At 45.6% G+C, this 22355-nt stretch overlaps 2 protein-coding genes across 4 annotated transcripts; both read left to right on the forward strand.

Moving 5' to 3' along the window:
* Positions 1 to 58: 58 nt before the first annotated feature.
* Positions 59 to 1540, forward strand: LOC133741070 (F-box protein CPR1-like). 2 transcript variants are annotated; one of them, XM_062169002.1, is made up of 2 exons: positions 59 to 318; positions 686 to 1540. In XM_062169002.1, exons 1-2 carry the CDS (start codon positions 311 to 313, stop codon positions 1455 to 1457), a joined length of 780 nt encoding a protein of 259 aa, XP_062024986.1. In that variant the 5' UTR covers positions 59 to 310; the 3' UTR covers positions 1458 to 1540. The 2 variants fall into 2 exon arrangements, with proteins under 2 accessions (XP_062024986.1, XP_062024985.1); XM_062169001.1 differs by having other exon boundaries at positions 59 to 1540.
* Positions 1541 to 19398: 17858 nt separating this feature from the next.
* On the forward strand, positions 19399 to 20927 carry LOC133740766 (F-box protein CPR1-like). Of its 2 annotated transcripts, none has more exons than XM_062168717.1 (2): positions 19399 to 19679; positions 19998 to 20927. In XM_062168717.1, exons 1-2 carry the CDS (start codon positions 19589 to 19591, stop codon positions 20816 to 20818), a joined length of 912 nt encoding a protein of 303 aa, XP_062024701.1. In that variant the 5' UTR covers positions 19399 to 19588; the 3' UTR covers positions 20819 to 20927. The 2 variants fall into 2 exon arrangements, with proteins under 2 accessions (XP_062024701.1, XP_062024702.1); XM_062168718.1 differs by having other exon boundaries at positions 20047 to 20924.
* Positions 20928 to 22355: the final 1428 nt, after the last annotated feature.

The following is a 22355-nucleotide window of genomic DNA, read 5'->3' on the forward strand; positions in this document are numbered from 1 at the left end:
CCCTCAATGTATTTTGGCCTTCCATATTAGAATTTTCTGACCCCAAGATTGGGTCAGAGCATATGCCTCCTCCTCTCTCTCCCAGCCTTGGCTTAATTGGGACTTGACCCGCCTCAATTTTGTCTTTTTTCTCATCTATTTATCGGATTATCTATTTCTTTCTCTTTACATATTGTACTAAACTATAAGTGAAAGTAGAAAGAGGAAAAGAGGAAAACGGAGGAGAAATGGCGCAGTCTTCCAAATTGGTGGAAGAGATGGTCGCACAATTCCTGTCGAGATTACCATCTAAAGCATTGATGCGATTCAAATGCATTCGTAAGTCGTGGTACAATCTTATAAATAGTCCAAGCTTCGTGGCCCAGAATCTTTTTAATTCCATGAACAACAAATTCACCTCTTCCACTTGCATCATTGCCAAGCATACTGTTCTTAAGGATAGTAGCATTACAGATAGGAATGAAATTTCTACTATCCTTGGGGATGGACACTATGATAAGAAGCAAATTTTGCTTTCATCACTAACTCTTTGCGACAATCTTGATGGTGATGACCAAGAGCTTTATTGTATTATTGAGGACGACCTTATTGTTCCTTTTCCTCTATGTAGAAATTCCTATAATTTTTATATTGCAGGTCATTGTGATGGGATTATTTGTCTTAGTTCATTTCTTTGCAATGATAGGGATATTGCTTTATGCAACCCTTCAATCAAGGAATTCAATCATCTTCCAAAATCCTGTATTCATCTCCCCCCCAAAGATGAAGATGATTATGTACATGAATGTAACGTGGGATTTGGCTATGATTCCAAAGCAAAGGTTTACAAGGTTGTTAGAATTGTCGATTTTTCTTCGTCACATCCTCCAAGAGCAGAGGTGTACACCTTAGGTGCAGATTGTTGGATAGAGATCAAGGCATTTGTACTGGGAACTATCAGCAGCCCACGTTCTTTACATATGCACTTTAAGGGAATTTATTATTGGAGTGGGTTTAGTTATATTACGAGAGAGCTACAGTACGTCTTATTTGCATTCGACATGAGTGATGAGCTATTTTATTTGATATATCTACCGGAGGCTGCATTTGGAATTTACTGTAATCTTGCTGTGTGGAAAGAATCCCTTCTTCTTATCACCCATAGAGAAGAAGCTCCTAAATGTTTCGATTTATGGCTAAATGAAGACTCTGATTTTTTGAAAGGTTCATGGACAAAATACTTCACTATCAAACCTATAGAAGTTGATATTCCGTTAGTATTTTGGAAAAGTAACGAGATTCTTATGGTGAATGTTGATCGACGTATAGTTTCCTATAACCTTGATACCCAAACGCTCAAGTGTCTTCCGATTCATGGAGCAGAAGATCCTTTATGTATTTATGCTATTAATTATGTAAATAGCATTATTTCAGTAAAGAGAAACAATAAACTCGAGTGCGTTGAAACTTATATCTAGCAAAATAATAATTAATTTATGTACTGGTAGAGACCAACAAAATAATAACAATTAATTTATGTAGGAGAAGAATTATTGTGAAATCTGTTAGTACAAATCAATATTAGTTAAGAATGTTTGAGCCCAAAAGTAATTTTGGCAAGATCCCTTTAGGGGATTTAGCATAGCGGGCCGATACCTGCGGCCCAAAATTAAGTCTACTTGGGTTTGGGTTATAGCTTCACCCATTCCGAGATCCATAAGGAAAACGAGCCCTTATTGGAATCAAGTAGCGGAGATTGAATAGGAAACTTCAATCAATAATCCTTCTATGGCAAGGAACAGTCGAAACCCTAGGGTATATATACCAGGTTTCAAGGACAAAAAAACAACAACTCTTCAATCAATCGCATAGATTATCAAAGCCTCTCCGGAGCAAACCTATCTTTCAACCTAGTTAGAAACCAGCGAAGCAAGGGTAATGCCCTCGCAACCCAGCGAAGCTAAAGATATGCTTTAGCAAACCCGTGCTTTCTCCAAACTTCCCGGTGATTGCTCTGCTCAACCTACAACGTTGAGTATCGATTCGGTGACGCGAAGAGATCACACCACAAGTCCTTCCCCGTAAGGCAAGAAGTCCTTTTCCGAAAGACAGAGAAAAGAACCTTGTGACGAGGTTGGTGCTCCCCTCGTCCACATCGTTTGATCAAGAAGTCAGGTCAAAGGACTACTCCCCGACGACTGCACCCCACGGTGCTGGCACGCCTGCGCACGCTCAAAAGAGACTATTTGTAACCAGACTGGTTTGGAGCCAAACATTTTGGCACGCCCAGTGGGACATGCATAGCGTTTCTTCGCAACTGCCACCATTGGGAAGTCAAGCGCAAACCCTTACCAAAAGGTTTACGTTAACTGCCCGAAACATAAGACCTCCAGTTACAGGCCGCACCCTCGTGCAGACTGTCGTGGTCTTTCGGACGAACAAGTGATTCAAAGATTTTCTCTCAATTCGCCAACACCTGACATGTCAACTGAGCAAGGAGGAAATCAGCTGCCTGCTACTGAGGGCGAGAATTCAGCTACTGTTTTAACGAGTGAGGTGGTCAATGCTCCCGCGACTACCATGGCTATTGCGGTTGGCGAAACAACTGAAACTGGCGAGTTCGAAGCCCTCATCATCCCAGAGGATGCTAGCGTTGACGAACAACTCCGCATCCTTACGATCAATAGCGACAACTATCGGAGGCAGTTGGCTTCTTCGATCGCGAGGACGGAACAGCGCCTTCGCGACTTTGATCAGCGAATGAATCAGAATGCCCAGGAGGCTAAAGAGCATGCATAACATCTTGCCGATGAGGCCAAGGTGCATGCCGATAAGATCGCTGATAATAATCTCACACATTACCAGGAGCTTCTGAGTGCTGTTAACACCCAAAGCAAGGATACTGCGGCCGACATCGCGGCTATGCTCAAAGAGGGTTCCAACATTGTGACCCAAGTTGCCATGCAGAGAGCTGAGTTGAACCAAGCCAAAGAGGTTATGAATAAAGCATTGGGAGATCCCAATGCCATCCTTGGTTCTCTTGGTCAGCCTTCTGGATCCGGCAAGTATATACCACCGAATGCTCAAGAGAAGGCTAGCAGTAGCACCGCTATGCCCTCTGCAACCGCTATTGCCGCGTCGGCAAAGAGTAAAGAAAAAGCCCTTGTTATTGGCTGGAACAAGACCACCCCACCGGTCACGCAGAAAAGTAGAACTCTGAAATTCGGTGATGGTACTCTCGCTGATCCTGTTGTGTTTACTCAATACGATAGTGATGGGGCAGAAAATGTTTACAAAGAGCTCCCAGGGAATTACTATGGTATTGACCAGACAGGCAATCCGATCAAAATAACAGCTCTGGTAAAAGATGTGACCACACCAGCATTTACTCTTCAACAGTCCACTACTCCCCGGACCATTCGCCTTGGGGAAGGAACAGCGACTGCTAGCCAAGCTGTACCCCTACAGACCGCTCGCCAAACTGTGGCGACACCTCTTCCTCCTGGCCCAGATTATGTGAGTCGCGAAGAGGTTGAGGAGATGATCAGGTTGGCTAACCCTAGGGCCCACCTGGATGAGGTGTATGAGGGGCCTTTCCCGCCACATATAATGCTAGCGCCTTTCCTCAGAGGCTATAAAAATATCATATTTTCTACTTTTTCAGGGGAAGACACCGAGAATGCGGCAACCCATTTGGCCAGGTTCAAGGTGCAATGCGGCCAATACCAGAATGATGACAGTCTTAAGTGCAAGATCTTTGGCACTTCTCTATCAGGTGCCGCCTTCACCTGGTTCTCTAAACTCAGGCCAGGGTCAGTCGCGAAATGGCCCGCGATGGAAAAGCTCTTTAGGGAAACCTTCGGAGCAATAGAACCTGAAGTAGATCTGGCCTTCCTTACCCAAATGGCTCAACAGCCGACAGAATCTGCCGTAGCTTATCTCTAGAGGTTCCAGATTCAGAAAGCTAAGCTGAACATGGTTATGCCAGAACGAGAGCCGACAGAATCTGCCTCCCTTACCCAAATGGCTCAACAGCCGACAGAATCTGCCGTAGCTTATCTCTAGAGGTTCCAGATTCAGAAAGCTAAGCTGAACATGGTTATGCCAGAACGAGAACTCGTCAAGTTGGCAATCAAGGGCTTAGAGCCACGTCAGCGAAAGAAGCAGCATGGCAGCATGATCCAGTCAATGGGAGACCTTATCACTGAAGTTGGCAGCTTCGAGCATCTATTCAGAGAAATAGATGCTAGGAAGAATGCATCCAAAGGGACATACATTCCGGGAAAACACCGTACAGTGGCTGCGTTGAACTACCAGCCGGCCACCTATGATCCCTACTACCACGGAGGTGAAGAGGTTTTCCAGGAAGAGGAGAATGAGATCTCTGCATTTGAGTTGACTGGAAGAAAGAACTCGGCCTTGAAACAATTGAAAATAACTAAGGAACCTGTCAAGCTCAAGTCCGTAGCCTTCACCAAACCTGAGTTCGTGACGTATACATATGATGCCAATAATTTGCATGAGATCTTAGATGAGATGATCGCTGCGAAGATGGTGAAGACAGATTTTGGACCCTTCCCTCGACCAGATTAGCTGAAAGGGAAAAAGTACTGCAAATTTCACAACCTGTGGAATCATAACACAGCTGACTGTGTGAAGCTGAAGGACCAAATTTAGGTATGGCTCAATAATGGTAATTTTCAGGTGGAAACTCCAGCGACCGCAGCAGCACTGGTAGATTTGAACCCCTTTCCTAACACCGGGGTCAATATGGTTGATGTGACTTGGACCAAGAAGAGCCAGAGGAAGCCAACCCTAGACTTGACCACTAGGGGTCAAGAAGAGAACAACGAAGAGGACGAGGTCCCAGCAAAGAAGAAGGCCAAACCTGTCAGCGAAGCCTCACCAGTGGTCCTATGCTCGCGATGCAAGGAGGAATGTGGCATCCAAGTGTCACATGAAGAGGTCGAGAAGACATTTCATTTTGGTTCCTTCCTACCAATCAAGTGGGCTTCGCCATCGCTAAATTACCAGCCTTCCAGCCCAAGAGCAAGAGATAGGATAGAGTCACCGCTATCCCCAAGGGATTCCAACTTGTTCAGGAAATTGAAAGTGGCCGCGGCCGATCAGAAACAAGATGAGAAGGCTGGGAACGAGCGCAAAGATATATTGACCAAACCCTATATACCGCCTTCTTCAACCTCCTCTATCAAGGAGGGCAAGTGGTATACCAGAGAAAAAGGGAAGGAGGTAGAAATCAGTCCTTCCATGAAAAGGAAGCTGCAGCGCAAGTTTGGAGTGGTCAAGCGAACGCTAGAGGCTCTGGATCAGGGCCTGATCAAGCCTTCGCAATTCGTCAAATCTTCTGAACAATATCAGAAGGAGATGAAGGCGCTAGCCGCTAAGCCATTGGTGGCTCCCCGTAGTTTTCAGAAACAAGCAGGCTCGGCGTCAGTGGCGTCCAAGCCCAGTGTTTTCTGCAGGGTTACTAAAGAAAGGACACCACTGCCAGTTGGAAAGGAAAGTTCGCCAACTGGGCGACCAAGTGTCTGGCGCAGGTTGTTTCGCGAAGAGCCTGATGCCAAAACATCAATTTTTGAGAGACTGGGGGGGCAAGGACAACACTTCAGAGTCCTTACAGTGGAGGCGCAAGAAAGTACAGAGTGTGGTGGTCACGACCCCAAGAGAAGTTCCAGTAGAAAAACAGAAGCCAGACCCACCAAGACAAGTCATCGCAATACAGGAACACAAGCAAGATGAGGTGAAGGGCCTTGCAGCAGAGTCATTGGTTGCCTTGGTGGCTAAACAATTCAACACCAAAATCCCAGTTGATGAACCTAAGCTCAACCTTGAAGATGACATGGACGAGACAGAAGTGGTTGACACCTCCTACAACATGGTTTATGTGCTTCTCGCGAAATATGCTCTGCCAGTCGCCGCGCAGGAGTGAGTAAAAGTTGAAGAATGGAGCGAACAACCTCTGCAGATTACCTCAACAGCGACAACACCTCTGGAAGATGCAGTGTTCCTTGAGACTGAGGATGCTAATAGCAAGGGTCTCTTCATGAGCTTCACAAGACCAACTCCTGCTATGGTACAGCACATGAGGCCTTTGTATATCACGGCAGAGATTGACAACACCAAGGTTAGCAAAATCATGGTCGATACTGGAGCCGCGGTCAATGTCATTACTACAAGGACCATGCAGCTATTAGGAATCAAGAAAGAGAATATCCAGTCCACGTCTCTCACGCTTAAAAACTTCACGGGAACTGTAACGAAGACTTTGGGCCTACTGTTCTTGCGTATCAAGGTCGGTCCCGCAGAGGGGGTTTATGCTTTCTTTGTGACAGATTGCTACGCAGCCTACAGCGCCATTCTAGGCAGGGACTGGATTCACCGGAGCTATTGTGTTCTGTCTACTCTCCACCAGGAACTGATTATGTGGAACAGGGTTACTGACAAGGCTGAGGTGATTCAGGCTGATCCTCGCCCATTCCCTGTCTACGCGAATTATGTAGATGCCAGGTACTACTTGGAACCCATTACTCCATTGCAAGTCAGTGACATCGACAACAAGGGTCGCCCCATAGGGGTGACGGCCTCTGAATTGGCACAATGGGGGCTCACGCTCGTGAAAGAAGATTTGAAAAGGCCTGGCCACGCTGTGCCCAATACTTTGAAATATTAATGGATCACGACCTTTGTAACGCCCCAAGCTGCACCTCACCAGCTTAAGCACGTCACAGTGCCGCGAGTCTCTAAAACATAAACCGAACGCTCGATTACATTCTAGAGAACCGCTAGGCACTTTGTTTGAAAAACTTTTTGTAAAAACACAGCGGAAGCTACAAATATTTTTGAGGTGAAAATCCTTGAGTTGCTAAAATTTATTTCATTCGTCTAGAACTTGAAATGAGTTCTCACACAAGAGGTACGAACTTCAAGGAAATGAGAACTCAACCAACATTGACACAAGGCTAACTATTATCAAGTCTCGGAATACGAAGTTCGAGAAATAGAATTTAGAATAAGGTTCAAACGACGATTTACCAAACTTGTTTCGCACACCCAGCTCCTTCCGCTATTGTCCCGTCACCAGTGCACAGTACCTGCATCCACACTGTTGTAGGGGTGAGCTTTCGTCCTCGCTGCTCAACAGGAACTCTGTCTCGACTAGACTTAAAAAACGATAAATAAATTATTGAGGCCTCAGTATGAAAACATGCTTAAACCAAGTGTTTAAAAGAAAACTGATGCATGATGCTTAAATAACTACGGCGCCAAATCCAAATATTACCTGATGGCCGGTCCCATAGACCCACTACACGACCTTACCTCAATTTAATTTATCACCAGGTAAGCGTAGCGAGAGCGTCCGCTACCTAGCTACACACACGGATCGGGTCGTCATTGTCATCGTGCACCGTCCGACCGGTGTAGCTAACCCTCCGGAGGTTTTGGGGATCGAACCCAAAGAAGTCAGAGCCACCCTTCGCTCTCAAGCCATCACATTTCTCACATGGTTTGGTTAGTATGCATTGCATTTGAACATGACCAAACCATACCAACTAACGTGCATCATTTAATAACAATATAAGAAAATCGCTAATCGAGGAGGGTCCTGAATCCCCTACCTGGATTCCGATGCTTTCTCTCACGTACTCCGAGAGTCGCGAACCTTCCGTTCCTTGGGTAACTGGAGTCCTAGATTCCGACATTTCGATGGTTAATATCTCATTGAGCAATAATAAATCGTCCAAACCAACTTTTCCTGGTTTGACCAGGATTGACCAATTTTGACCATGGTTTGACCAATCGAGACTAGTTCGATAATTAACTCAAATTACCAAACAATTACTTAAAGTTGTGATATCGACTCGATATATTAGGTGCACCACAATTTTACTAAGGCCACCCAATATATACACATTTCTTTTCTTTATTCACTATCATTTTTACAAAATGCTTATGCAAACCAATGTTATAACAAATTCCCAACTTCATGAACAAATAAATTCGAGTTTTCCCCGGACCTCAAGGAACCAAGCTTCCCCGGACCTCAACTAGTTTTCCAAGACGCCAGAAACGAAACTAGAAGCCTGGAATCGCCGCCATGGATGGCGGTTCTGTCGATACCCGAACTGACCCAAAACACAAATTCATCAAAACTTAATCGAATTCGAGAACCAGTTAGACCAGCACGTAGAGCGTGAAGAGAGGGTTAGTTTTCCTACCTCACACAGCCCCGAAGATCGCCGGAAATTGCAGAAACATCGCCGGAAAGTTCAAACCTTTCAAGCTTCGAATCCTCTCCACAGTCCGTGCATGGACGATCTGAGGCCACAGGCGTGACGACGACGATGAGAGGAAGAGAATAGTGGTCTTGCGTCGTTGATCGGTGGCCGGAGGTGAGAGTTCCGGTCGGGTTTCCCTTCCCGGTCGTCTCTCTCTCTTTCAGGTCAGAAGCTCCCATCTCTCTCTTGAGATTTCTGGATCACTCCTCTGATCCCAGGCCCATTTATAAACTCCTTTATTTGTTTTAGGACGGCTGTGATCAAGCGGTGGCTAATGGACGGCCTTGATTGCACCGTTGGTTTTCTTTTTATTTTCTAAAATCTCTAAACTTCAGAAAATCACGGTAAATAGCTCGAGTATCCGAAAAATCTCCCGAAAATTTCCACGAACTCGTCGTGTCGTGTACTTTATTACTCAATCCTTAAATCGAGGATCTCATTTTGTGAAAATTTCTGAAAATATTCTCGAGCAATTTGATGATTACCGAGATCGTAAAATAATTTCTCGTACGATCTCCACTATATTTTTCCGGGGCTCACAACCTTCCAAAGGAAGGGATAGAGGCCTTCCATTCTCTGTACGAGAGGCTACCCTCGTACTTGGTGAAAAAGAGGCCTATGCTCGAGTCGCGACCTTAGAAATTGTTAACGAGGAGTTCTCTGACCAAGAAGAGGAAGAAGGGGAGATTCAACTCGCCCCAGCGGCATTGGATGACACACCTCCGAAGGTTAGGGACCCTACTGAAAAGGCATGTTAATGTCTAAAAGTTCGGCGGTAGCTGAACCTTTGTTAACGTTGATCCGGTGGGCGGATCGATACTTGTGATATACTCAAAGTTTCCGCTACCTGTCAAGTAAAATACAAAGGGCGTCAGAGGGAGACCGCACCGGGCGGTCTTCAACTCTCCGATGCCTAAGTTAGTCAATGTATTTATGTTGACAAAGTAACAGTAGGTAAGTATTGAATGCGTAATTAATGAGGAGAGAAGAGAGAACCTTTTATAGGTGAGGAGGAGGCTGACCTCCTCCTTGTTTTCGATGTGGGACTGATGTGCTTTAGTTCCCAGTTTCAGAAGCTTCTGATGCTATCTTGGCGCGGCGCGTGGCGGCCCGTCGGCGGTGATCTGGGGGTAATCCGACGCTGAGGTTGTAGCCCGCCTGGCGGTTGTAGGGGGCACTTTGATCGGAGTTGTACGGCAGTGGATATTCATGGGTAAGGACCCAAAACTTTGCCCCTTTGTCTGAGTTAGCGAAGACTAGGCCCAGCAAACTTCGAAGGATTAAAAATCCTAGGAAGGTTTCTGTTGTGTTCTTCCCGGCAGTTCCTATATATATGCATGGCAGTGAATTGATCATTTCAAAAGAGGCTTGGCAAGATGCGTGTGGCGTGGGAGCTAGAAAAGCATGAGTTTGAGAAGAAGAGGTTCCAGCAGTGTTGTATACTGGTTGAGGTTTGTGAGATAAGGGGGTTTGGATAGAATGTGAGTTTGAAAGGATGGAAAACTATGGATGGATGTGGGAGAGAGCAAGCATGAGAGAAGAAGAGTGCTAGGGAGCTTGCTAGCACACTCTGTCCTGCCCCTGCTTGGTTAGTAACATAGCTATTTATATACAATTCCAGCAGCCAAAGGAATCTCGGTGGAAGGTCTTTACTGCTGGGTAAAGAGATGGCTTGGGTTAAATGCATGTACTGGATTTTGCAATGTGTTTTGGTTTGTCAAGTTGTGTCTAGGGCTATGAGATTTTGGGCAGATTTTCTGCCATAATTTAGGCAGGATTTGCTGCTAGGATTGCAATCCCAAGATTTCTGCTGTGTTGCTGGGATTATGTGCTGCTGGGATTATGGGATTATGTTATGCGGCTAGGATCAAGAATCCTATGTTTGTTTCTAAAGGATTATGGGATTATGGGATTATGTTATGTGCATTTACTATTTTGTTTGTTTCTAAAGGATTTGGGCTTGGGTTTTTGGGCTCTCTCTCTTCTTCACTTACCCATATTAAGAGTTAGGCCGTTGGGCATGAATTTTGGTCCCAAGTCCAAAATTATCAACGAGCCTAAAACTAATAACGGGCCTCATGCAATTCTGTTACCTTCCACACCACACCCATTCTTGTAAGCCCCAAGTGCGTGAATGTGGCTTGGGTCCACGTGCGTAGCGTGATGTTTGCGGGTGTAATTTGCCTCGAAATATGAATTGGGCTTAAAGCATGAATTGGGCATGTTAGCTGGATTTTTGGGTGTCAACAGCGGTATACCTGCATGTCATTCCTTTGGTTGGAATTAGTACATTTGGCGGTACAATGAGCGTGGCCCATTATAGCTAATTATGCTTGCAAATGTACATGTATGTACAAGTCCCCCAAGTCCCCAGTCAAGGAGGGCAATCTTGGTTGGGGAGTTGTTCGGCGGTTTGAAGCGTTTTCTTCCGCTAGACTTGCAAGAGCATAATTAGCGTCAGTGCGTTGTCAACCATGGATTTAATGAGCAAACGCTTTATACCCTTTCGGGTGGGCCCCTGCTAGGCCCCCGAGGGTGTCACACCCCGAATTCTGAATTTAAGTAATTCATATTCGAAGCATGAACCTCAAATACCCTGTTTATAATCTCAGAATTTTTTTCTCAAAATCAACTGTACATTACACCTCTCGATAATTACATAAACCAAATCCTCAAGCTACTTATTACAATACACTCTCACCAAAACAAATTATAAAGCTCAAGAGAGCACAATTCTCCTCACAAAACAAATGTTATAAATCTAATACTAATACTCTAAACCGCACGATCACTGCCCTGATTCTCCTGACCTGTAAGACTACCCGCTACACAATTTGAAAAGTGTACCGGGAGTTGCAACAACACAAAACCCGGTGAGCTTTTGACAGCCCGTATGAGTAAACAAGAAAGAACTGTTGATTTATTCAATTATATTTATTATAACTCAAGTAAACAATCAACACACTCACAAGGTAACTCCAAAAATCACATAAACATAAAAGCAAGTATATTCTCGATACTCTCTTTTAAAACTCAACATTTGACTGATCACAACCAACAACTATTGCAACATTAATATGTGAAATAACATTAAAGCAAAGCATGCTTGATTCTCTTTTCACTAACACCTTCACATATTAGCAATATATCACAGATAGATATTTGATCAGGATAATATAAGCACACTTCTCTTTTTAGTGAATTTTCGGATTAACTGGTAACAAATCACAAATCCACGTACTAGGGTATGTCTACTATACCCAAAATACGGGTAAGCCAGGTTGACTGGTAACAAATCACAAATCCACGTACTAGGGTATGTCTACTATACCCAAAGCACGGGTAAGCCGTAGCATACAGAGGACAAATCCAAAGTATGTATACTCAAGGAGAACACCTCTTTCCTAAGAGTATAATAGTGCACTATCTATAGGGACTAGGGCCCAGGCTTAACGTCTCATAACACCAAAACACATTTACCAGTAATTCATTTAAGCACGGGGTTGTAGAAATCACTCGGCTTCACAATTGTACTTCTCAAACATAATCAAATTCACAAAATACAATCTTTATGATTTATAGATCGTATATATGTATATGTACACCCACATAAAGAGACATATTATTTCAAGATAAATCTTTATTTCTTAAAATAATTTCTACATAATCACAAGTGTGCATATAAAATAGCTTTCACACCACATGATCAACATTTCATTAATCAACAATTAAAATGCGAGATTAATAGCTTGAATAATATCCAATCCATTCTCAATCATTTCATCACACCAATCACACATCAACCAATATATATATTCCACGTAAATATATATATACGTAATCATCCGCTCAGGGATGACCACTAATACCAACTATAGTTCAAGCATAAAAACCGTGAAATTCATTTGTACAATAAAATCATTTTACTTACCTATGGACCGTAGTTGATCAAGTCCATATGATTTAAAACAAATATTTATTCCACAAATATTTTCACACAATTGCGATAAAAATAAAGTAATTAAATTTATTCGGTTCGTAATATGAACCACGTGAGGTTTACACACCTCTAATCCAGCTGCGTCTTCTAAAAAGCCAAATATATCAATCCGAATCGTCCACCAAATCAATCCATCGATCACCTAATCCAATAATGATCTTAACTTAGCCAACAACTCATAAACGAATTTAAACGACGATCCAACAGTCAGATCTGAATATAATGATGATCCAACGGTCGGATTCAAATTAAACGATGAACCAACGGTCGGATCTGAATTTAATGATGATCCAACGGTCGGATCCTCACGGATCGCCTTTAGGACCATCCTCCAAAATTATCACGAAGATCCAACGGTCTGATCTTCCTGAATCGCCCTTACTAATATCTCCATAAATTTATATGAAAATCCGACGGTCAGATTCTCACGAATCGCCTTCCGAATTACTGTTTTACAATTATACGAAGATCCAACGGTCGGATCTTCGCCCGTGACCTCACAAAGTCATCGGTACAGTCATACGATCAACATATCTAAATTTGAAGCAAAACCAATGGTCTGATCTTCGCAGATCGTAAACCGAAGATAAAACGTAAAAACCGTAAATAGTAACGTAAAAACGTAAATCCACTATTTATCAACTTTTTCTAACATGACCATGTTATATATCAAAACGCTCGTATGGATGCATAGATCATCGCCTAGATAATGAAAACTCGAAATATGGTCTGGCGCGCCGCCACAAGCGGTGGTCAGTGGGCGGTCAACGCGGCGGTCAACTCCGGGTCAACCACCTCCGATGGCAAAGCGACCAACTACAAACTTGTTCAAAATGAAAGGGTGATCGACTTCCATACCTGGAGCTAAGTCTGGTTTGGCCTAGATCGTCCTAGATAAAGCTTTGAAGTTGGATTAATCCGGAGCGTCTGATCTGATTCCAGATTGAATCAGACCGTCGAAAAAGTCAAACCTTGATCAAACGCTCTACACCCAAAATCGTCATGCTAGGCCTATATGGGGATGATCAGCATGAAGAGGACATCACGAAAATGGGAAGGATCGGCCGAGGGAACGCCGGAAAACTTGAAATCCGGCCGGGTCACCGATCGGTGGCTGGGGAGCCCCGATCTCCTTCTGGGGGCAGCGTCGGTGCAAGGGGAGGCCACCAGGCGGTTGGGCGTGGCACGGCGAGTCCGGAGAGGGCCGGGTCGTGGCCGGAGGATGCCGGGAAGTGCCCTTTCCGGCCGGGTCGGGTCGGCGGAAACCCGGCGGGTCTGAGGCCGAGAGAGAGAGACCAGAGGGACTATTCCGCAAAATTGCAAACTTTCGTCCTTAATGAAAAATCAGAAAATTTCCATATTTATAGAAAATTCCCAATTTTCAAATATTCATAACTTATTCATACGAACTCCGAATATTGCGTTCCACATATGCACGCGATCGTATCGACAAGCTCTACAACTTTCATGATGGAAGTGTTCCCAAATTTTGAACGTATAAAAAGTCAACTTTCTCGACCCCCTAAAAAAAACGTTCGTTTTCGAAAATAAAATCGTTCGAACTAATTCCACAACTTCTCCAAGCTTCGTACTCGCTCCCACTATCGTGAAATCGTTTCTAAAAATCCATGGAATTTAATTTGGATTTTTCGGGGTATTACACAGGGAGTCCCCCACTCCTCGGCCAAGGTTGACCTCCGGATGGTCGGCAAATTGTTTGTTGAGGGGGAGCTGCACGGAGCAGAGGGTGTTGGGTAGCGAACCCAATCTTAGTACCCGAGTGACGGGGGTCAACGTGCCTGATCAGGGCCGTCGTAGACTGTTGACAAGTCCCCGTGTCCCGTAGGGACCGTCTGACCATAACGCCGTGTGGCGGTCGTTGTCAGAGTGAGGTGTAGCCTCGGGATCCGCCGCTGGCGGATGTCCCCCCGCTGAGTGTAGCAGGAAGCAGCGTCCAGTAGACGTGCTTAGCGGTATGTTATTGAGCGGTATTGCTCTGAACAATCATACGCTGTTTGCAAGATGACCAAGAGGTTCTGCTTGAGGTTTTGTAGCGGAAGGTTCCCCGCTGGACAGATGGTAAGGGTGAAGCTCCGCTGGCAGAGATGCAGTCAGCGGAGACTTCATCACTTGGAAGATGACAAGGGAGAAGTTCCGCTGGCGGGGTTTCGCTCAGCGGAGGCTTCGTCACTTGGGAAATGACAAGGGAGAAGTTCCGCTGGCGGGGTTTCGCTCAGCGGAGGCTTCGTCACTTGGGAAATGACAAGGGAGAAGTTCCGCTGGCGGGGTTTCGCTCAGCGGATGCTTCGTCTGTTGGGAAATGACAAGGGAGAAGTTCCGCTGACGGGGTTTCGCTCAGCGGAGTCTTCGTCTGTTGAGAAATGACAAGGGAGAAGTTCCGCTGGCGGGGTTTCGCTCAGCGGAGGCTTCGGACGGTTGGTGAATTCATCCCAAGTGGTTACTTCCACTAGACGCTTCGTCTGATGTGGGTGACACGTGTCCAACCCATAGGGGGTTAGCGTGCGAAGACTTGTCTCTTAAGCCTGGCCGTCTTCTCGCCATTAATGCTAGTCATTATGGATTCCGTAACCGAGGCGACGCCTCGGTTAATCCGGAGAGTAAGTGGAGACGTGCGCCACGTGTACGGCCGGTGTGTGATGTCGTTTTTTGAGCGGACGGCTTAGAACGCGCTGATGTTGACATAAAAGGGGGGGGAACCACAGCGAGATTTGACACTTTGTGAAAACTTCAAACCTGAGTTGTCGTCTTCAAGCTCTGTGATTTGTGAAGAGAGTTCCGGGAGACGACCATCTGCCGAGTTATCGAATCTTGGGGAAGAGATCTCTGCCGGTGAAGACAAGCGGCTTCAAGCGCACCACAGATTTCGTCGTTGAGGTTGGTGTTCTGAATCATGTCCCTGTTCCATTGAATTCCTGTGTGGTTTTTCTGTTGGTTTTCTGGTTTTGGAGTGCTCTGTTCTTTCTTGGCGTACTCTGAGTATGTAAAGTGGGTTTTGAGGATGGGTTTACTAGATGGTCGAATCTGGGTTAGTTGTTTGGGGGTTGTTTGTTCTTGTTTTAGTGTTTTCTGGGTAAACTGTTGTTGGTGTTCTTGGCTAAAACTGATACAAGGATAGGCTAGATCTGTGTTTGTGCTAACTGGTGTGGGTTTTAGGGTTTGGGATGGCTAACGTCATAGAAATTTCGAGCAGTGAGGATTCCGGGTCTGACGTGTCGTTCAGCGCGGCGGACAAGATATTTATTGACTCGTTGCGTCCATCTGCCCATGCAGGAACCTCACTGCCAGAACCGCTAGAGGTTGAGCCGCTACAGACCATACCTTGGGAAGTAGATATGGGTCGTGGTCCACGTCCAGAGAGCTCTAGGGCGGGTGAGGCCGCTGCTGCCAAAGCTAGGCGCGACGAGCGATTGGCGAGCAATAGCGCTGCCAGCGGCTCCGCTGGGGAAGAAGAAACAGCGGGGGAGAATGCTGAGTCAGCGTGGTTCCTCCAGGATGGCACCGCCGTTGACGAGGCAGGAGGGCGGATGAATTCCGCCGCCGTCACTCGAATGAAGAAGACGTTCCGGTTGCAGGGCTCGGTGAAGTTGCGCCCGCCGACGGTGGATGAGAAGGCGTCGATTCTCCCAGAGGGGTTTGCGGCCGTGCATGAGGCGATATTCCGCCAAGGAGTGACACTCCTGCTGGTGCAAAATCTCCAAATCCTGGTGTGCGAATTTGGCCTTGCCTTCGGTCAGATTTGCCCCAACATGTGGCGGTTGATGCTGGCGATGAACTCACTGTGGCGGTTGTCCGGGTGCGAGGGGCCTACTGTGGCGGAAGTGCTTCACTTCTACGAGCTGGTCTACGTGAAGCGCCAGGGTTGCAGAGGGCAAGTGAACTTGAGCCGCCGCCAGGGAGCGCCCAAGCTGATCGAGAATCTAAGGGATTCAATGTCCTACTGGCGGGGGACCTTCTGCGTCGCCACAGAGGGGTGGGAGTATCAGGCTGGGGCGAACGAGGAAGGGCCGACGTTTAGGATTAAGTCGGAGTTCCAACCTATCCGAGGTTGGTAACCAGTTTCCGCTGAACGTAGCTGGCGGGTTCTTGTATTTTGCAGACTTGTATTTTTACTAACGACTTGTGTTTGTGCAGCGGGACTGCGGTACAACCTAACGCGTGAGGAGGAGTGTCGCGTGGCGCGGATCAGAGGTTGTTGGCGGAACCACAACTTGCTGGACTTCCGACTTCTGATTGGTTGGGAGTTGTTAGTCGAGCAGAAACTAACTCGCTCCGTTGGTAAGAAATTTCCGCCATACTGCTCTTTTTTTTTTTTGTAATAAGTAGCCCAGACTGACTGGTTTTTTTTTTTTTTTTAGAAACTCCGCCAGGCAATAAAGCCAGCCGCGAAGCTTTCGAAAAAGCGATGGATCGTGCGGAGGTTGACAACTTCCTGGAGACGATGTACGCCGAGGGTCTGGCGGCCCAGAAGACCCTGGTGAACCCCGAGACCCTGGCGGTAAGCCAATCCGAGGTTCCTGTGGTGCTGCCAATGCCGTACCACTCCCATCTGAGTACCGACGGCCTGCCCGTCGTTCAAGCAGGGATCCCCTTGGCAGGCGGCAAAAAGGGGGCCGCAACAGCGGCTGCCCAAAAGGAAAGGGTACTCGCCAACAGGCGTGGTTCCCAGAAAGAAAGACCGGTGCAGCCGGCAGGGATTGTCATCGCGCCAAGGGAGGAGCCGCCGGCGAGGGTGACGAGGGCCGCTGGCGGGAACACAAGGGCGCTTGAGAGGAAGCGCCGGCAGATAGATTCCCCCGACGAGGAAGAGGGGGAGGATGTGGAGACTATCGGGGCCCGGTAGCAGAAGAAGGCTCGTCGAAAGCTGCTGTGGTGGAAGGGGAGGCGCTCGCCGCCAGTGACTTGGACTCTTTCGCCGCCTACACAGAGTTTATGACGGATGGTGAGCGGGAGTTCCTCTTCCATCTGTGCGAAAGGCTAGGGTTTGGCGGCCTAGCGGGGCTCTCGCGCCCGACAGCGATTGACCAATCGCCCTACAGCTCGGCGTTTGGTCAGATATCAGCTGGGCTGCACGACATGTTTGAGGCGGCGAAGAAGCAGCCTCTGGTCGAAGGGGAGCTCAGGGAGGAGATTCAAAGCCTCCAGAGGGAGCTGGCAGAGGCGAGGGAGAAGCTGGCGGAGACAGAAAGGCGGCTGGCCAAGGCAGAATGTGACTTCGTCGACGCCCGCGGTAAGTTCACCGTGGCCATCGAGCGGGACTTGGAGAGGAATGAACGCGTCTCCAAGTTGGAGCAGGACATCGCCTGCTGCAGGAGCGGATAGCCGCTAAGGACAAGAAACTCATTATCGTGCAGCGGGAGTCCGCCGCCAGGGTGACGGAGCTGAAGCGGCTGGAAGGTCAGGTTACCCGCCTGAGGGCTGAAGGGGATACTGCCGCGGCCGCCGCTGTTGAAGCATTCAAACAGTCGGCGGAGTACGCGAAGGCGATGACCGAGTCAGCGAAGGCTGGGGCCCTAGCGAACATAGACATGCTGAAGAGAAGGGCGCCATCGACTTCGCCAAAGCGTCACAGCCCGATGCGCCGCCGACCAAGAGTGCCCCGCCGGAGAAAGATGTCGTGCCTGCCCCAGCGGGAGGCGCCCGCTCATGCAGTGGAGAAAGTGGCGTACATCCGACGGAAGGGTCCCAACAGACTCCCAATCCCACCCCGTCGGAGGTGTTGCATGCTGGATTCCTGGCGGCGCACACCTGGGCGGACGGCACTATAGAGACCCCAAGTCCGACAGCCCGAGGGTCCGATCAAACGAGTCGAGCGATCGTGCCGCCGCATGCTGAAGCAGAAGATGCCGAGGGCAACCCCTGAAGCCAGCTGGAACCGCATTATATTCTCTCTTTTTTTTTGTAGCCGCTGAGGCATAACAACTTGTGATGAATGCTTTGAAATGAAATGAAGTTTTGAATTCGTGTTTGCTATGATGTGTTTGTGCCGCTAGTACTTTGACTTATATTTTTCTTTTGTCAATCGATGAAACATTCAACTCAACGATTTTGAATTTTTTATAAATGAACTCAATATCAATAATATTAAAGAACAAAGTTATCACAATTATAAAAAAATCTAATACCTTGATAATGATTCCACAAAGAACTGAGCAATGAATTATGTTTGATTTAAATAACAATCTTCATTGCAAGATCAAATTCAACAAAGGAAGTAACTTTGGAATATTTCAAGTTTGGAAGAATGGTTCAACAAAGGAAGTAACTTTGGATAAGAGTCTCATCTAACCATAAATCATCAATAGAAAACAAACTACCTAGCAAGGTGATGTCTATCTGCAACACAATTTGCTTCATGAAAAACATGTTGGATTCTAACTAATTGAAAAACAGTCATATAATCTTTATAATCATCTAAAACCTGACTTACCACTGAGAAATTCTTTTCCACACTTTTGAGAGCAGCTATCAAAATGACAGAGTCGCTTTCAATACATATTTTCAACTAACCTTGGTGAATACCATGTAGAAGACAAGCTCACACTCCTCAGCTTTTATATTTAAGACCGAGTTTGCACGTAGATGACATCATATGATGTCATCAAATGATAAGAGGATAGAAATGTTGTATTCATTGTTATCCATGTAGATGTTGATCTTAGTTCTGTTTTGAGTAAACATCGTTGGTATGATCAATTTTAATTAAAAAAATAAGATACACCTAAATACATAGCACTAAATTGATTCATTGCATAATTCCATCTATGATGTAATCAATGAAGCAGACACGGGAAAAAAATATAGTTACGGATGCTTTGACAAATGTAGGCTTAACTTCTCTTCATTTGGCTCGTTGGTATTCAATACCGTTTCCTTATTGATCTTTGTAGTTCGGGTCAACTTGGCTTACCACATTTGTTTTCTTCACAATTGTTGGCTAGACTTAAGTCTATTTGTACGTCTGTCATTGGAGGCCTCATATAAAAATAGGCAACTCTGCAAGTGTTGTGTGGCTGCAAAATGAGGTGAAACTTGAAATATTATTTATTTATTTTGCTTAGTTCTCACCCTCAATGTATTTTGGCCTTCCATATTAGAATTTTCTGACCCCAGGATTGGGTCAGAGCATATGCCTCCTCCTCTCTCTCCCAGCCTTGGCTTAATTGGGACTTGACCCGCCTCAATTTTGTCTTTTTTCTCATCTATTTATCGGATTATCTATTTCTTTCTCTTTACATATTGTACTAAACTATAACTAAAAGTAGAAAGAGGAAAAGAGGAAAACGGAGGAGAAATGGCGCAGTCTTCCAAATTGGTGGAAGAGATGGTCGCACAATTCCTGTCGAGATTATCATCTAAAGCATTGATGCGATTCAAATGCATTCGTAAGTCGTGGTACAATCTTATAAATAGTCCAAGTTTCGTGGCCCAGAATCTTTTTAATTCCATGAACAACAAATTCACCTCTGCCACTTGCATCATTGCCAAGCATACTGTTCTTAAGGATAGTAGCATTACAGATAGGAATGAAATTTATGATATCCTTCAGTATGGAAACGATGATAAGAAGCAAATTTTTCTTTCATCACTTACTCTTTGCGACAATCTTGATGGTGATGACCAAGAGCTTTATTGTATTATTGAGGACGACCTTATTGTTCCTTTTCCTCTATGTAGAAAGTCCAATAATTTGTATATTGCAGGTCATTGTGATGGGATTATTTGTCTTAGTACATTTCTTTGCGATGATAGGGATATTGCTTTATGCAACCCTTCAATCAAGGAATTCAATCATCTTCCAAAATCCTGTATTCATCTCCCCCCTCAAGATGAAGATGATTATGTACATGAATGTAACGTGGGATTTGGCTATGATTCCAAAGCAAAGGTTTACAAGGTTGTTAGAATTGTCGATTTTTCTTCGTCACATCCTCCAAGAGTAGAGGTGTACACCTTAGGTGCAGATTGTTGGAGAGAGAACAAGGCATTTGTACTGGGAACTATCAGCAGCCCACGTTCTTTACATATGCACTTTAAGGGAATTTATTATTGGAGTGGGTTTAGTTATATTACGAGAGAGCTACAGTACGTCTTATTTGCATTCGACATGAGTGATGAGCTATTTTATTTGATATATCCACCGGAGGTTGCATTTGGAATTTACTTGAATCTTGCTATGTGGAAAGAATCCCTTCTTCTTATCACCCATAGAGAAGAAGCTCCTAAATGTTTTGATTTATGGCTAAATGAAGACTCTGATTTTTTGAAAGGTTCATGGACAAAATACTTCACTATCAAACCTATAGAAGCTTATATTCCGTTAGTATTTTGGAAAAGTAACGAGATTCTTATGGTGAATGTTGATCGACGTATAGTTTCCTATAACCTTGATACCCAAATGCTCAAGTGTCTTCCGATTCATGGAGCAGAAGATCCTTTATGTATTTATGCTATTAATTATGTAAATAGCATTATTTCAGTAAAGAGAAACAATAAACTCGAGTGCGTTGAAACTTATATCTAGCAAAATAATAATTAATTTATGTACTGGTAGAGACCAACAAAATAATAACAATTAATTTATGTAGGAGAAGAATTATTGTGAAATCTGTTAGTACAAATCAATATTAGTTAAGAATGTTTGAGCCCAAAAGTAATTTTGGCAAGATCCCTTTAGGAGATTTAGCATAGCGGGCCGATACCTGCGGCCCAAAATTAAGTCTACTTGGGTTTGGGTTATAGCTTCACCCATTCCGAGATCCATAAGGAAAACGAGCCCTTATTGGAATCAAGTAGCGGAGATTGAATAGGAAACTTCAATCAATAATCCTTCTATGGCAAGGAACAGTCGAAACCCTAGGGTATATATACCAGGTTTCAAGGACAAAAAAACAACAACTCTTCAATCAATCGCACAGATTATCAAAGCCTCTCCGGAGCAAACCTATCTTTCAACCTAGTTAGAAACCAGCGAAGCAAGGGTAACGCCCTCGCAACCCAGCGAAGCTAAAGATATGCTTTAGCAAACCCGTGCTTTCTTCAAACTTCCCGGTGATTGCTCTGCTCAACCTACAACGTTGAGTATCGATTCGGTGACGCGAAGAGATCACACCACAAGTCCTTCCCCGTAAGGCAAGAAGTCCTTTTCCGAAAGACAGAGAAAAGAACCTTGTGACGAGGTTGGTGCTCCCCTCGTCCACATCGTTTGATCAAGAAGTCAGGTCAAAGGACTCCCCGACGACTGCACCCCACGGTGCTGGCACGCCTGCACAAGCTCAAAAGAGACTATTTGTAACCAGACTGGTTTGGAGCCAAACATTTTGGCACGCCCAGTGGGACATGCATAGCGTTTCTTCGCAACTGCCACCATTGGGAAGTCAAGCGCAAACCCTTACCAAAAGGTTTACGTTAACTGCCCGAAACATAAGACCTCCAGTTACAGGCCGCACCCTCGTGCAGACTGTCGTGGTCTTTCGGACGAACAAGTGATTCAAAGATTTTCTCTCAATTCGCCAACACCTGACATGTCAACTGAGCAAGGAGGAAATCAGCTGCCTGCTACTGAGGGCGAGAATTCAGCTACTGTTTTAACGAGTGAGGTGGTCAATGCTCCCGCGACTACCATGGCTATTGCGGTTGGCGAAACAACTGAAACTGGCGAGTTCGAAGCCCTCATCATCCCAGAGGATGCTAGCGTTGACGAACAACTCCGCATCCTTACGATCAACAGCGACAACTATCGGAGGCAGTTGGCTTCTTCGATCGCGAGGACGGAACAGCGCCTTCGCGACTTTGATCAGCGAATGAATCAGAATGCCCAGGAGGCTAAAGAGCATGCATAACATCTTGCCGACGAGGCCAAGGTGCATGCCGATAAGATCGCTGATAATAATCTCACACATTACCAGGAGCTTCTGAGTGCTGTTAACACCCAAAGCAAGGATACTGCGGCCGACATCGCGGCTATGCTCAAAGAGGGTTCCAACCTTGCGACCCAAGTTGCCATGCAGAGAGCTGAGTTGAACCAAGCCAAAGAGGTAATGAATAAAGCATTGGGAGAT

The sequence above is a fragment of the Rosa rugosa genome, chromosome 3, assembly GCF_958449725.1.
Source record: "Rosa rugosa chromosome 3, drRosRugo1.1, whole genome shotgun sequence".
NCBI lineage: Eukaryota > Viridiplantae > Streptophyta > Magnoliopsida > Rosales > Rosaceae > Rosa > Rosa rugosa.